Genomic DNA, 16,909 nt, shown 5'->3' on the forward strand with positions numbered 1-16,909 from the left:
GCTTTATTTAGTTGATTTTTAAAAAAGAATTATAAGACGGCAAGACTTTGCAAATTAAGAGGGGGGAAATGGTTGTTGTTTTGAAATGACAACTCTTACGTTGATTCAGTGAGGGAGAATCTGGGGAGTTCCTTCAAATCATCATTCCAACACAGGGGCAACAAAGAACCCCTGATATCTGTATTAGGTTCTGAGGGTGCTGAACCTCCCTGAGAAATCCTGCTCATTTTTATTTCAGGCAAGTTGACATTAGGAAGGGGACAAAGGGCACAGAGAGATGAATTAAAGGTGGCAGAGAAGGTGACACAAGCTGTAAGAAAGTGAGGAAGGAAAAAGCCAAAAATGAGAGGGAGGGAGAAATGTAATAGTGAGCAGGTAAAATGAAGTAAAAGGAAGAAAGTTTGAGAAGGTGAAGAGAATGTAGAAGATGGCATGTGCAGAGAGAAAGAGGAAACAGACAGATTGTGAAAGGTGGTGACAACAGATAAAGTACTGAGAAAGTGCAAGGAGGAGGCAAAGAGGAGATGGAAGAAGAGAGGAGAGGAAAACAGAAGCGATGCAGGTGATGGAGGACAAAAAGTGCCAGAAGGTAGGGAGAAGAAAAGGCAGCAACAAGGGATAGAGAAATAAAGGAGGTGACTCATTTTACTGGAAGTGATAGAAATACTTTTTTGGTAACAAAACACAAGCATGAATGACTGTGCTGGCTTGTCCTCTTGCTCAATATTGACCACAGCCCCTGCCCCTGAATTAAAAAATAACCCGGAAATCAAAGACAACTATTAAAAGGGTTTAAAAGTTTGACCAACAATATAGGAAATATTGGTTCAGTTTTATTGAAAAAAAGAATAGTATGCTGATACCCCAAGGTTTGATATGTGGTGAGATACTAGCACTATTAAATATAAATCAAAAGTGAAAATGTGAAAGTGGATCCCATGTTCTTAAAGTGTGTCTTCAGTTTGGACTGGTTGAAGACCCCTGTAATAGAGCAGTCACAGAATATGGAACTGATTTAATTCCAGTAAATTCCATTGTATGAATGAGAAATCTGCTCAAACCTACAGAATCTGAAAACAAGAGCAATGTTGGTACTCCTTGTTTCTGTTCCCTTATTGATATGTGTAAACATACGCAAGAATGTTCAAAAGCAAAACAAGATTGACCACAGGAAAATATCAGGTGTAAAGACCAGCTGCACAAAATAATGAAAAGAATTATTTTAAAATATGCCACAATATGCGCTCCTGTAAACCACAAAAAAGGTGGAAATTGGCAGCTATTTTCCATTGTAGAGTAGATCCCCTGGAACAAGTTTGTTCACACAGCCCAATTCATACTAGATTCCATTGGTTGCAATGCTTTAGACAAAACCTCAATCATAGATCAAGATTACTGAAAACTGAGCTTTGCCCAAATACAAATGTAGAGAATTTCACAGAATAGGGCCACTTTAGGTGTGATGAACTTTCAACACACACCATCCACATGCAGGAAACTCACCTGCAGTTAACATACTCCTAGCTTTTTTACCACAACTCAGCAGGGTAACAACTGTGCATAGAACACAAAAAAGAAAAAATCTGTATTTAGGATCTGTAATATTGTACACATAGAGTTCATGCAATTTCCTGCACAGAAGAGTTGTCCATGTAAGAAGTAAATCCTAAACCAGCCCTTTAGACCCAAATACAGTTCATAAATTGGACTGACCAAACCAAATTCAGCCTACCAGTTCTGTATTGTAGGCTGCCAGGGGATTGATAGCCCTATTTTTTTTTTTTAATTTTTGCAGCACAGCATTATTATAGTTGTTGCTGTTAATACTGTTTTTTACTTTGTTATCCCCCATTTTTGTCCATAGTAGGCTGTCATGCTTTGTTGGGTTACAAATTCTGCAAGACTGCCATAAGGTCATGACGTTAAATGTGTTTTCCTAATCAGCCATCAACTCCAGCTCCTTGCCAATGCACGATTCTGTGCACATAAACTATAGATGGTACTTGTTTGCCAATTCCTTTCTTCAAATAGAACATCATTAGTCAAGTACAATATACTGCATAGTCTCAAAAAAAAAAATATGTTACACTACAGCAACAACCATTTCCTTCAGACATTGTTTAGGGAGCATCATTGTCAATTTCCCAGATCAACATTTATCATAAATATAGCCTCACTCTATGGTCATTAGCTACCAAATTGTCTTAAAACCATGATCTGCTGAGGAGGTTCTATGTTGTTTTTTAATTGCACCTCTGAGACCCCTGTATTGTATTACTTAAACAAACAAACTTTTGTGCTTGGATTAGAATTTCCTCTATCTACCACAATGCCTTCTATCATTTATACAGAGTGATTTATACAGAGTGACAGATCCACATTGATCTAATTTTTTTAAATAATCAGGGTAGGGTGAGGTGTCAATCACAACTTATTTTGCTCTCACGCACAATGTTTCAAATACCTTATTTCATAAAAGAACACAGCATCCAGAAACATGCATGGACATACAATATAATGCTCACATCCCTTTTAAAGTCATTTGGTGCTAAGTGAAACGAAAAGATTGATTCCTTTGAACTTAATTATGCTGCACTAATACTAACTACGTGTGTATGACAAGTAACAAGACAGCCGCTCATACTGCCCTGCTCAATACAATTAACACATCCGACAAGCACAGGTCTTTTAAACAGAGCATCATCTGCTAATTAGCGCTTGATAGAGACAAGGAATTATCTTTCTGATATCAGAGGTATGTGCCTAGCTTCAGAGATCTGTGAGGAAATTACCTCATAGCTTCCTCCTTTTGAATTGGAAACGGGCAGGAGAAAAGGGCACCAGTACCCCAGCTAGTGGAGTCTGAGGGGGCTCATTTAGAGCAGCTCTCTGAAGCAGGAGGACAACCAATTGCCTATGTAAGAGTTTCGGATCAAGGCCAGCAGGGAACCTAACTATTTGTATAGCTAAAGAACTGGCTGGACTTGGAAAAAGCCAGCTTGGAAGGAAGGCGAGATAGAAACTTGAGTGCACCACTGGCAGGACCCTGGTCTTCCAGACAGTGGTTCACTGAGAAGTGCCAGGGCTCAACTCTATCTGGAAATCATAGCTTGGGGCCCCCTTTCTTGAACATATGGAGATGTTGGCCCAGCTCCCACAACAATCAGCACCCTTCAATGATGGAGAAACTTTCTCCTTACTGTCTTCAGCAACCTAAGCATCAGAAGCAATTTTTTTTAGGTTCCAGTGGTACCTGGGTTTTTGCATTCTGATTAGGCCCGTCGAGCAATTGTATTTAACTTTTTCTCATTGGCTTCTGCACTTACAGTTGTGTACAGAAGATTCATGATCCTGATCCTATCTATGTGCATGTTTGCATTCATGAGGAGAGCATTAGTATGAAACAGGTTGCAACAGATTTATAGCCACAGCGTTGTCCCCCCCCCCCCAATTGTGTTCACACTTTCCTGTTGCCATATCACATGACTTGCTGCAGCGGTGTGTAGGTTAATGTTCGGGGGGTACCTCCTGGCTGCAAAGGGGCAACCCCAGAACAGTAATTTATATGGAGATGCAGTGGGCAGCCTCAACACAGATAATTTGGTTTGCGTTTCTCTGCAAAGCCAGAACAGCAAAATGTGCAAGCAGCATTTGAAGGTGCATAGGAGCAATTAGTTGTGTGATTGATTTCTTGTGCTGCACAGGAAGGTATCTTGTCTCACACTAAGGTGCCTCATTTGACAGTTCAGGAATGATCAGCCATGCTGCATATGTGGGCAGCATGTCCATTCCTTAATACTTCCTTGGCACATAACTCACTTTGCACGAGTGAAATCTGCCTGGGGCTGGATCTAGACACGTCAAAGAAGCGTTTCACTTAAATGCATTATAAACTTTGTGTGAGAAATCGGGTTGACTCCACATCACCATCTGGTGTCACAATGTTGGAATATAACGCATATAAAATGCTCTTTCTTTGCCAATGTAGCTGAATCCAAGGTGAAATACTAGCACCATTGAAGTCAATGCCAAACTTTTGTTGACTTTGGCAATGACAGAATTTCTCCCTCCATTTGTTAAACGAGGTAAAGGTCAATCAGCTCTTATTTCCATGTAAACATCTGACTTTAAATACATTTATCCACCTCTGACAACCTTGGTTCTGAAGCCATTTAAAAGTAAGTTCTGACTATCAATTTCATTCGGAATTGTCCCTTTTTTTCTCCTGTGACATACCACATGGTTGGATGCCTTTGCCAAGAGCAAAATTCTCAGTAACTTTGTTAATGTATTGCAGATAACCAACTGACAGGATTATCATTATTTCAATTGGCACATTTTTCCAAACCACCACCTATGTTCCTTTGGAAATGCCTACGTTCCTTTGGAAATGCCATTTGTAATTTGTAGGAATTGAAATCATGAGCAATAGATGCAATATTTGCTACTCAAAACATTTTCCCCTTAAGCTTCTCCTCCCCCACCCCCCATTTCTATTTGCAATGTTAAAATATTCTCAGTTTCCCCCTCCTGTTTTGTCATTTCTGATCTCAAGGATTCATAATGAAATCCCAGGGAAGAAATCTAAATGGAATGATTAAAAGAAAAAATAGAGCTGTTCACCCAGCATGGTCTCTAAATTCAAAAAGAAATACTCACACTCTTTGCATTTGATAGCAGATATCAGGGGTGTTGGGAAAGTTATTATTAACTTGAAGTCTCAATTCTATCTACACAAGTGTATCTGCAATCAAAAGCAGATCCTCAAGGAACTACCAGAAGTGCAAACAACAAGATAAACAAGGCAAGGATATATAGGGAAGATGCAAATCACATAGCATTCCAGACATTGACAACCTGATTTTTTTATATATGAAAAATAATGATTTGCAATAGAGTCATACAATTGGAAGATACCTAGTTGGTCATCTAATCAGAGGCAGCAACCAGCCTCTGCTTAAACACCCCCAGCATGTATACACTGCAGCCCTGGGCCAAATCTGACTCCTCAGCTGCCAACCAGGAAAGAAAAAAAACATGAACAGAGTGTGACTGCACTGCATGTACAGACTTGCCAGCAGCCTACTTGGGGGAGTGTCAGTGGTAATCTGGCATGCCATCATTACAGCAGCACCCCCACCCTTCCTGCAACAAAGCACTCCAGAGATTTATAACCAATAGGGGTGCGGGATAAGAACATACATTTCCTAGGAATAAAATATGAAAACAAAATAGGTTCAATAAAACTGATCCAGTGGTTATTATAAGACACACGTTATCACAAAAATTCATACGGTCAAAGTTTGTGCATTTCACATCTGTATGTTTTTACATTCAATGCGGTAACAAAAATGACAGGCTTGGGTTTAAGTTACTATTGGCCAAGGCTCTGGGACATTCTCATTCATCTGCTGCCCATTGAGTTCTCTCAAGTAGGATATTGTGGCATAACTTAAAAGGTGTACTAACATTGCAGGAGAAAAAAAATACAGCCTGTAAACTCCAATCACTAAAATGCCATGAATAAATTAAGCTGATGCCCATAAACATAAAGGAAGACTGCCTTGGAAATTAGTAAAGTGCATTTATGTTGCCATTTAGAAAATATTCGGCATCAAGTGTGGAGTCTTACCTATTTTAATAATTTAAAGCGAGCTTTAACTTGATGGCCTATTGATGTTTCCTGAAATAGCAAGCTGTCTTAACGTTCATTAAAATGATATAAAAACGCGAAGAACAAGTTGTAAGCGCTGTCACCGTTAGTTACTTCTGAGGACTTCATTCTTCGCTTTATTTCTGCTAATTTTCTGCTCATACCACCATGGAAATGTACCATTAAGGGTGGTATCCCAACTAAACAGTTCCACTAATGCAAGTACTTTTGGGATCTAGGAAGCCAGTTCGTTAGTCCAGCTTGCTTACTGCCTGGTAGTGGCTCTCTGGCATTTCAAGGCAGAAGGTCTCTCCTAGCTCTACCTAGAGAGGCCAGGGATTGAATTTAGGACCCTCTGCATGCAAATGACATGCTGAGACCCTTCTGGAGGGCTGGGGAAGACCTCAGAAAGCCTCAGGATAAATGGAGGGAGCAAAGTTTCATTGCACAGCAAAAGTCAATTACACTAGTAGAACTGCTTACCTGAATACCACCCTAAATGTATAGCAGTAGTCTTCAGTAGTTCAAGCAGGGACCCACCTTTAATCAAAAACTGCAACACAGGACCCACTTTCAATCTTTTTATCACATCTTTCTCACTTCTTCTTTGTCATTTTCTTTTTTTAAAGTAAACAACAACAACAACAAAGAATATTGTGGTGTGTTGTAATGGAGTCATTGCTGGGATCCACCTTGGATTGGGGATATGACTCAGTTATGGATCCCTTTGTACTAGTTGAACACTGATACTCTCAGTGCTTCCCAAACTTGGATCGCCAGCTATTTTTGGACTACAACTCCCATCATCCCTAGCTAACAGGATCAGCGGTCAGGGATGATGGGAATTGTAGTCCAAAAAACAGCTGAAGACCCAAGTTTGGGAAAACCCCGTTCTAAACCAATGAGCAAGTGGACTTTCCAGCAGTCTGCCGTTATTAAACCATCTTCCTTTATGGTTAAACTTGGCTGCTGTTACCCCTATCAGTAATGAATGACTTTTAATCTTGTACCCCTGTACCAAGTTCATATGTGTTGTCTTGTTTCTGCAGAATGTAACTGTAGCCGTTTTGGCTCAGTCCATGATCGCTGTAATGAAAGAGGAATTTGTGAGTGTAAGCAGGGAGCAACAGGGCCTAAGTGTGATAAGTGTCTGCGGGGATATAACTGGCACAACCAGGGTTGTCAATGTAAGTAACTGCCCTACATTTGCCCTCCTCCTCCTCCCCCCCTTCCCCCCACCCTTTGCTGCCTGCGCTTCTCTGTGCCAATGTGTGCAGACCCTCAGCACTTTTTTTTAAAAAAAGAAGAGAAACCTTTCTGCAAGGTCTCAAAACTCCTTCAGCCTGAAGTTTAATGAAAGCACTCAAAAGGTAGCAAATTGACTATGCAATTTCTTTCGTTTCAACATTCTGCGTATGTGTAGTGCCCTCTCCCTTTCCTTCTGCTAATGCCTGGAGAAACCTTTAACTAAGATAGCACATATATGCACCTTGTCAGCTACAATCAACTAAAGTACGATGAGCTGTATCACCAGTGTCTGGGTTCTAAAGGCATATTGAAAACAGAAAGGTGAGAAGAATTGTGCATGTACGTTTATTTCGTTGCATTGCCCTTTCCTAGACCCTAGAAATTTTAATTAATATATTGAGCTGTGACTTTCTGTAACAGGCTTAGGGAACCTCCAGGTGTTGCTGGTCTTCCACTGCCAACAGCCCCAGCCAGCATGGCCAGTGGTCTGGAATGATGGGAATTGTAGTCCACCAACATCTGGAAGGGCACAGTTTCCCTCTCCATGCTCTACAAAGCCCTAACTGTGGATGTTCTGGTTTACTATCTATTATCTAACCATTCAAAACCCAATACTAAGAAATGTGACAAAGTTCATTTGAACTGTAGGAGACAAATCTATGTAGCAAATCTTTTTCTGGATCGCTCCAATAATACAGTACTACTTGTTCATTTTTCCAATAGAGCAGGAGTGGGAAATGTGTGGTTTTCCCCCTGTTGAGGGTTTGTAGTCACTTGGGAGAGGGGGTAATCTACTTTGGGGGGGTTGTCACATGCAAACACTGAACAGAATGGGAGCCATTGGAAGGCATTGACAAAGGTCGCACACCATATTGAATGTGGCATAAGTCATAGTAATTTGTTAAGGGTGCTGAGAGGCATTAGGATGGGGACGCCTCACAGAGCCACAATTCCCAGCACCCTCAATGAACTACAGTTCCCAGGATCCTTTGGGGGAAGCCATGACTGTTAAAAGTGGTAAAATTGTGCTTTCAATGTATATGGATGTGACCAAAGCCTGGGAGGAGCCCAAGCCTAATATTGGCAGGGACAGAGCTTTCACTTTTCTCCAGATTCCTCCTTGTCATTCACATGAAATTAGGCCAAGGACCATATGAAATTGTGTCCCAAGGTTGCCCACACAGAGAAGCTCCTAAGTAAAGATCTGCTTACCAAGTGGTTCACCAAGCCATGCAGATGTAACATGTTTCAAAGTCACAAATATAGTATTCTTCAAATATAATGCAAACCATGGTTAGCTTTAAACTGGAGCTTTAAAGCAGGTTTGTAAACCATCGTTAAAACTAACTATGGTTAAGTGTTAACCTCAGTGTAGAAATAATGCTAACGCCAGTATATACTGGAAAGGGGGAAGGACTTTTAAGTAGGAGAGAAGAGGGAAGGGGACTAGTATATGAGCCAAAGGGGCACACCCATTGTTGAGCATGGGAAATAGTATCTGTCCCACTGGGCCAATATAGTGCAGCCTTCCTGGTGCTTGAAGGTGCATTTGCAGTGCAGGGTGGGTGCAAAAAAACAGGAGCTTAATTGAGAAGTAGAAACAAGAATGGATTTTCAGATAGGTGAAATGCAATTATCCAATTAGAATTCATCAACTTCTATAGTCTTGCAGTGGAAGTCTCTGGAGCAGAGTGAGCTATTCAGAGCAAACATTTCATTAAACACATCTTGCCTAGCTCTCCATTAGTGGATTATCAAGAACAAGCTTTGATTTGATGTGTTCATTACTTGATGTTGTGTGCTTTATGCTAATGTATTTTCATTTGTGCCTTGTTTATTGGCTATTTGCCAGTTCCACCCTGTGCATTTTCCCTCATCTTCCAGCAAGCATGCAAAATCACCTTCATCTTCTAAAGTTAGGGTGCATCCTAAATCTACAATGGTGTACTAAAGGTTACATGATTTGGGCAACCTTTAGGCAAGTTAGCATCAATATCCTGTCCCTCCATCCTCCCACACCGGGAAGTGGGTTCCTGCAGAGTATTAATTGTCCCATGCTACCTCTGTCTGCTACCTCTGAAGTACAAGAATAGTTTGGAGACTGGTGGGTCCTTCAGTAGTTTTGTAGCTTTGGCACATATGCAAAGGTAAACTTGCCAGCCTCTGGCGCTCTTCCTGGTAGCTTGCTTTGAATGTAGCGGCATTACATTGTTTTGACTAGATGTCATTTGGAAATCTCTTGAGATTATCTTAATACTACATCCTTGCTCCTAGTGCAACTGCTGAAGGTTCCACAAGATCTAACAAATGATTTCATTGAATTGCCTCTCATATCAGAACACCCCCATCCCTCAGAATGCAAGTCCCTTCTTTCTACTCATTATACATTTATCAAACATAATGGAAGACTACTCCAACTCTAAAGTTACATGTATGCCTATATCTCCCATGGAAATATGGCACTTTAAGGTGTTTGACTTTGACTGCATCACATACTAAATTTTGATAATGTGGGAGACAGCAGAGACAGAAGGGAAAGTGGGGATTCCATGTCAGGGACAAATGTAAACAAATGCAGTTTTAGCTACTCAAAGTTCAATTAAGTTGGGGGTATTGCATACAGCATTAGCCTAAAAGCAAATCAATATGCAACATGAGCTGCTGGTAGAGGTTCAAGTTATGGTAAGCAACAACCCCTGATAACACTGGTTCTGTTCCCAATGCCTATGCAACACCAGGTGAAACCTCATTTGTCTTGAATCTAAATATTTGTCAGTGCAGTAACATCCAGTTAGATTTTGATATATTTTTAGGTTACTGAGAGGCTGCTGTTGTACTGTTTCTGATTTGTTTTTATACTGTAATCTGTCCTGAAACCCCCAGCAGTAAATAGAGTTCAAGGAAGGTGCAAATCAACGAACACTTTCCCAGAGTTCTGAGTAGACCAAATGTTTTCTGAATTCATTTGCGTGTTTTTAAAGAGAAATAGCTGTGCCAGATACAGCTCATATCCTTACTTATCTTGATACCCATGCATTCTATTAGTCTAGGTTCCCACCTCTCTTACACTTTAATTTACCAAAGAAGACATCATGCTCCTCCAAGAGGCTCAAAGTGCCTTTTGATGCAAATGGATCGCTATCAAGGTCCACCATTTGTTACACATTAATAGCTGCCCAAAACTGCAACCGGATTGGGACCTTGGCATGTAAAAGTAGCTGCTATTGATTTGCTTAAATTCACACTATTTTCAATTGATCAACACTTTGGATTGAATTAAGCTATAGCCCCTGTTCCAAAAAAGTTTACTTAGCCAAGACAAGAGTCAGACCAGGGGTTTCAGAGGAGGCTACAGGAGGTTCACAGACAGACAGATGAGTGGCCAGAAAATCTGAGGTGGTGTTTTTCCCATAAAATATTTTAAAAAACAACATTATACATATTTCACCGGGAACTAGCCTTCAAATTAGCATGAATTTTGAAGTGTTTTGATGTCAGCTTGTGCTACCTATAGGTCTTCTGCCTGATTCCCTATTTTTCAGTCCAGGACTCTGTAAACTTTATAATCAGCTCCTTTTCATGTTCACTTCATTTATTTCTCAAGGAAATTTATTATAGTAGTACAGAAAATTACAAGAACAGCAACAGCAGCAACATCTCTCTAATGTGCTATAAAGACTCCCGAAAGATTACTTGCATGAGCATGCAAAGCATACACTCAATATAAATCCTTGTCTCAGCTGAAACTAAGCCATAATGACAACGAGTAGAATATGTGTAGCACGGGGAAAGTTAATGAAGACAGAGCCAGAGAACTGGTGTTATGCAGAACTGGGGGGGAGGGGTATTCTTTTAAGGCGGAACCCAAAAACGGGGAAGAGAGGGGGCAGTGGGTCTGCTGTGAGGTGTGTGTTACAAGCTGTGGCTCTCTCTCTCTCTCTCTCTCTCTCTGTGTGTGTGTGTGTGTGTGTGTGTGTGTGTGTGTGTGTGAGAGAGAGAGAGAGAGAGAGAGAGAGAGAGAGAGAGATATGCATGGCTATGTCCAATGTATAATGAGAATGAGGAAATATAAGGACCCATGGCCTCAGTCACACTTGCATCTAAGCATGCATATGAACTTAACAAACATATGTAATGAAATATTTAGTTCAGAGACAGTGTGCAACGGAGAGGTTACATTTTACAATAGTATGTTGGAAAATCAGTACTTGAATAAAAGTCAAAAGCTTAACATCAACAAAACATACAGTTTTATTGCAAAAAATATATAGATATTTATAACTATGCAGTCTTCTGCTGAAGGAAGAAGAAGTGACAAAGCAAACAGCATGTAAATTGGATTGGTAGTATGTTTTTGCCTGGGGCAGAAGGAATGGTGAGAGACACCAAATGAATAAGTGGAACCTAATTGGCAAGAGGAAAGAGGAGGGGAACAAGATTATGTGTTACTAGCAGGCAAAATGCAATAACTGGGGTCAATGTACTTCGATGGATATGCAAAATGACAATGAGGCTGATCTCAGAAACAAAGGATAGTGTGGAAGGTCCTTTGGGGTGAAGTCATGTCAAGGTAATGGGCCTGCCCAGAGAACCCTACAAACACTAGCTGTATTTACAATAGGCACATGCATGTTGAAGAGGAGTCCTTGCTGTTACACCAACCTAATGCAATTTGAAATTTGGCCTTCTGTCATGAATCTAAGTAATTGTCCCTGCTCACATGGTTGGGTCATAGTGGTTCCTTGGTGGCTGCGGATAGGTCTAAAACATACCTTACAGAGCTCTGGTTCTGCCCAAGAACTATCCCTCCAGCACATTCTCCTGTAGGCCAAGTTCTCATCTGCATAGGCAATCTGCTTCTGCAAGGCTCAACTAGATGTTATTATATGCAACTATACCTATGAGGTTTCTGGTGTTAGAAATCCGTATCATGCTTCCAAGGAGACCTCCTGTATCAGTGCAGCATAACAACATCTGTGTGCCCTGGCAAAACAGGAGGTCTCTGTGCAAGCTACTGCATGGGCTACAGATCTGACAACTCATCCAGATCTGCAGAATTCTGGATTCTGTTTAGGTTAGTTGCTTTGTATATTTCTGCTGCAATTTGATTTAATTTATTAATATTATGCCTCAAGGGCCAACAATGTTCATGCAATATCTTATTTTACAGATTTTACTTACTATTTTAATTTGATGTTAAGATTACAAGCCACAGGACACCTAATTCATCACATGGACCTCTGCAATATAAAGTTGTTACTGATTTACTGATGTGAAATGTTCAAGGCAAATTTGTAACCATAAACAGCATGGATGGAAGATGTTACCGAAAATGGACAGTGGGTGTTATCTGCTATCCTGCTGTTAGTCGGGGGCAGGGGATGAAAGTGTCTATTCAATAAGCACAGCTGGTAGGGTCTGGGACCAGGGTTGCCACCAAATTTACCTACAGCAACATTTTATGGTCAACTTGAAAGTTCCTACACAGAAGAAATCCCAAGGAATTTTGAAAGAAGCAAAGAGTTTTAGTAAGTTCTTTTTTTAAAATGTCAAGGGTGCTTTACATATTCCCTGTATCCCTATTGCAATGTCCTTTCTTATGGTAGTAGAGATGACCCTTGTGAATATAGGATTTATACCAAAGAATCAACACCCTATACCGTGTTTTTATCTGTTGATTCTACACTACTATCTTAACAAAGAAGAGCAGACAAATAAATAATGACATTGCACATCTGAGGATTTCTTTTCCTGATATGTAGATAGAAACAACTTTGAAAAATGTGTCACATCACCTGCTTTAACATTTCACCTGGAGGGAATCTGTTGTACATTTCAATGCATTCAGGTGCCTATGTAACAGTTTTTGAGTTTTTCATTTGTAATATTACTTATTACAAACAGAGACTAGGAAATATGGGGGAGGGGAAAATCAGAGTCAGAATTGCTAAATCTTAAACTTCTCAGGAGGCAGCTTCCAAAGCAGTGACCCCAGTAGAAGTTTCCATGGAAGTGAAGCCCAATGTGACAGTGAGGCCTCTATCTCTGTTTCTGGATGAGGCACATTTGCTCTTCCTCCTAGTTTCCAAATGACTTTTCTCTAAAGCTGCTGGCAACCCAGGGACACACACACACAAACACACACACATCCATGCTCCTAAGTCAAGTAAGAGCAAAGGCTTTTCCAAAACGGCTGGAGTGCATGTCTGCATAAGAGGACACAGATGCCTTATCCTCCAAGGATGCTCCATTCCAGGAAGTCAAGACTCCTTTACCAGATTATATAAAGGAGGGGTGGGAACCTATAGTCCTCCATACATTTTTGGACCATGACTCCATCACCCCTGGGAAAAGCTGGCTGGGGCTTGTGGGAGTTGTAATCCAAGACACCTGGAGAGCCACAGGTGCTCTATCCCTGGTATAAAGCATCAGTCAACACCAAACACCTCCAGTGCCTCCGAGCCTCCTTTCTAGCCTAAGCCTGTACTTTGGGGAGCTCTCCATGGTCCTGACTCTTATCTGCCTTTATTGCATTACACCACATCTGACTGGAATATACCCACAGACTCCAGCCTGGAACAGGAAGAGGATGTGGTTTTATTAACACTGAAGGCAGAGCTATTTGCAAGTTTCACTTGGGGCAAGTGTCTCTCAGTGTTGCACATTCAAACACTGCTCAGGCGACTACTCTGCATAATATTAAGTGCTGAGATAGCTGGCTTGCATGGCAATGGTCAAGATTAAGAAACAATGGTTTGCCTAAAGCCACTCAATGAATTAATGACTGAATTGAACTTGATGCCTAGGAGTTATCAGCTCAGTTCTCTTAGACATTTTACTTCACTCATAACCATGTATTTAACCTTTCTACACATTTGCGATCATATATGACCTCAATGGGATATAAAACTAAAATATTTTTCCCCTAACATGTGTGACTTCATTCTGCCTGTAAAATGGAATAGTTCATTATTTGGAGGGGTTACAAATCACATCCTTTCCCTACTGTGCATTTTTTATCCCAACTAAACTGAATTAGGGATGCAGGCATGAAACACTGAACGTCTATGGCCCTGTTGTGAAAATTCTCATTTATGTGCAGAACATTTAGATAAAGTGTTAAGTATTATTTATTGTATTCATACCACCAATATATAAAGAAATTATCTTTTAGAGATCCCAAATTACATTCCTGCATACTTCTAAACTGTGCTCTAAACAATAATCTGTAATACAATTTTTTGTTTTGATAAAGATGGCCTAAATACATCTCATTCTAACAAAGCAAAACAGAAAGACTTAATTTGGTTCCATTTGACAAAATAATATCAATAGAGTGTAGTAGTTGCTTTAGTGTTGTGAGTTAAATGGCACATTTGTTCAGCTCTCACTATGATCTGTTGTTGCAATGCAAATAAACACTAATTTAGCCACACAGGAAACTTTTATAACATGTCTGACACTTGTTGCAACACTCTAAGTTGGAAAAATGTGATGATGCCCTGAAGCTGCACTTATGAATTTACCATCAAATCTTTTAAGTGAAGGCAATCTAGTGGAGTTATTATATGAGGGCTTCATGCCAATTGGAGAACAAAATGTGTCCCAGGGGCTGGTTCAATAAGTTGACTCTGGCCTGGAGATACGTTGGTCTGCTCTAGTAATGCAGTTCTTATGGATCTTTAAAAAAACAACACTTCATTTCCATACAATCTCATATGTTGGCCTTACATCAGTCAGAGTATACTGTGTTGCCATGAATGTAGTACCATACTAGAAATGCAACTAACAGTTACCTGTAAGACTTCAGCATAGGCAAAGAAGCATAATTTTTCACATCTGTTGAGGTAGATGTCTCAGACAATGGTCCCAGTGAAGCATGACCTTTTCTTAGGAGGCTGTCAACTCCCCTAGATTGTCTCAGCAGAAACAGAAGGGGTTTTTCATGCCCTCTCCCCAAATTAAAAAATACAGTTGTATCCAATGCAGTTGTCCCATTAGCACAAATACTTCCTCCTGCACATCAGGACTCCCTCTCCCTGTGCTCCTTCCATCCACCCCCAAATCTAGAAGGGAGAGAGAGAGGGAGCCCATGGTGGGAGTTCTTGAATTAACAGGATGACTTTGTTAGAGGCAACCCATAATGTTTGGATGAAGTTGACTGCTGGAGGAGAGGCATTCAGCTTTGCTGAAGGTCCCAAGCATCTCCAGTTAAAATAACTTTTGGCTGCAGGGCTAGGAAAAGCCCCCTTTCTGCTTCAGACCTAGGGGTCCACTGCTACTCCAAACAGAACTGGACTAAATTTTATTTATTGCATTTTAAAAATATTCTGTCCTGACCTTTAACATAAAATTTTTCGGACAAATGGCAGCTTCATATGTTCATTATGTGTTTGTTTATCCATATCCTTGCAATCCCATCCCCACAGCCAGTGACTCAGGTTTAAGCCAGGAAGCTCCATGAGGGTACTTGCTCAAATTATGGTGAAATATTAGATATACCCACTCATAAGTGTACAAAGATTACAATCCAAGGAAAAGGCCATCTTGCTTTATCAGCAGAGTCACATGAGAGTTATTGGCACTTCTGTAGCATGCAAACAATAATGAATGTATAAAAAGTTAAACAAGGAGCCTGTTTCTTCTCTTCAGAAAGTATAATTTTTAAGCGGTTAATACTTGATGGCTTAGTAATAAATATTTCAGTACAAGATATGGCAATCAAAAGTAGCTTGGAATGAAAATGCAAAGGGAGCTTAGAACAGAAAGAGACAGAGCTTCTATTAGGTGCATGAAATAAAACAGCTTGAAAGATTAAAACAACAATTGCTATGTTGGACTGCAAATCTATTGAAGGGGAAATTATAATGTTTATTGAGAAGAATTATTCATTGCTCATTTGAGCAAAAGCAGGCATGGGCAGCTCGTATTGTGAAATGACAGGTGGGCAGACATTACTGTAAAAGTTTGTCCTCAGTAGGAGTTGTGAAATTAAGCTTTGTATAAACTGATTGCTCATCACTGACTTAGAACAGGTAAAAAAGAATTCCCAACAATCCAGCAATATATAAACCTGGCATTAAGGCCAGATATGAATAGATATGAACTATTTTTTAAAAGGCATTATTATTAAATTCCATTGCATTTTTTTAAGCCAAGATCATTAAAAGAAAATGTTGCTAGATATGGGGTATGTCCATGGGAGGAGCCCCCTAGTTTGTGGCAAGTCTGGTGGCAGAGCAACTTCACCTAAGGTGGACAGCTATTTCCCCGCCCCCCAACAAGTCTACTACCTACTACCAAATACTATATCACAATACTACCCAAATGACAACGGGGCCACAATCAGAAAGCAAACATGGATCCTGGGCTAAAGGATTCTCCCTACTACCACCAAAATGCAAATCAAATAGGGCAAACCCACCAGGTCACCATGTGGGGTGTTCTATGGCTCACTGGCCCCTCTCTGGGCTTTCAAACACAACCTTCCCCCTGGACTCCTTTACTGGGGTATCCTGTAATTTTGATTGTGGGACCCACCCCCTTGACTAAGGATCCAATCCAAGGCCTCTTTCCACCAAAACGTTGTGACAGTTGCTATGAGGAAGGCAAAACCGCAAGGCAGGCCCATTTTTGGGGCAGCGGAATTCCTCCCTGGCCCTGAATATTGTGACTCATCAATTCCACAACAAGGTGATACATGCATGCTGCCCACTTACCTCTAGGCATAAGTCTCATGCTGACTGCTGTCTGCTCCCAGCGCAACTGGTTTAAATGCTGTGGCAGTGGACCAGAGTGAAGCCTGGGTCCATCGCCAGAGGCCCGCCCACCCAAATGGCCATGATTGACCAATTCAAATAAAACTCAGTGGTAAATCTCGTTGACCCCTGCAGCCAGCTGAGGCTGATGATGGAGTCAGCCAGGTGTGCAGATAAGAACCCGCTGCTAACAGTAAGCAGTCTTTACTGATTTTACAGATAGGGCATGCTGAGCTTAGTAGAAAACATA

At 40.7% G+C, this 16,909-nt stretch overlaps 1 protein-coding gene across 12 annotated transcripts in view; it reads left to right on the forward strand.

Moving 5' to 3' along the window:
• NTNG1 (netrin G1) overlaps positions 1–16,909 on the forward strand; it is a 207,975-nt gene that overhangs the window by 175,885 nt on the left and 15,181 nt on the right. For 7 of the 12 annotated variants that reach the window (XM_083745826.1, XM_083745821.1, XM_083745827.1 and 4 more), the window contains one exon: positions 6,703–6,840. The exons of the other annotated variants lie outside the window; for them this stretch is intronic. In XM_083745826.1, the coding sequence (XP_083601952.1) occupies positions 6,703–6,840 (138 nt within the window). The remainder of the gene's footprint in view (positions 1–6,702; positions 6,841–16,909) is intronic. 12 annotated transcript variants of the gene reach the window in all.

The sequence above is a fragment of the Podarcis gaigeae genome (assembly GCF_964106915.1).
Source record: "Podarcis gaigeae genome assembly, chromosome: 6".
In the NCBI taxonomy this organism is placed as follows: domain Eukaryota; kingdom Metazoa; phylum Chordata; class Lepidosauria; order Squamata; family Lacertidae; genus Podarcis; species Podarcis gaigeae.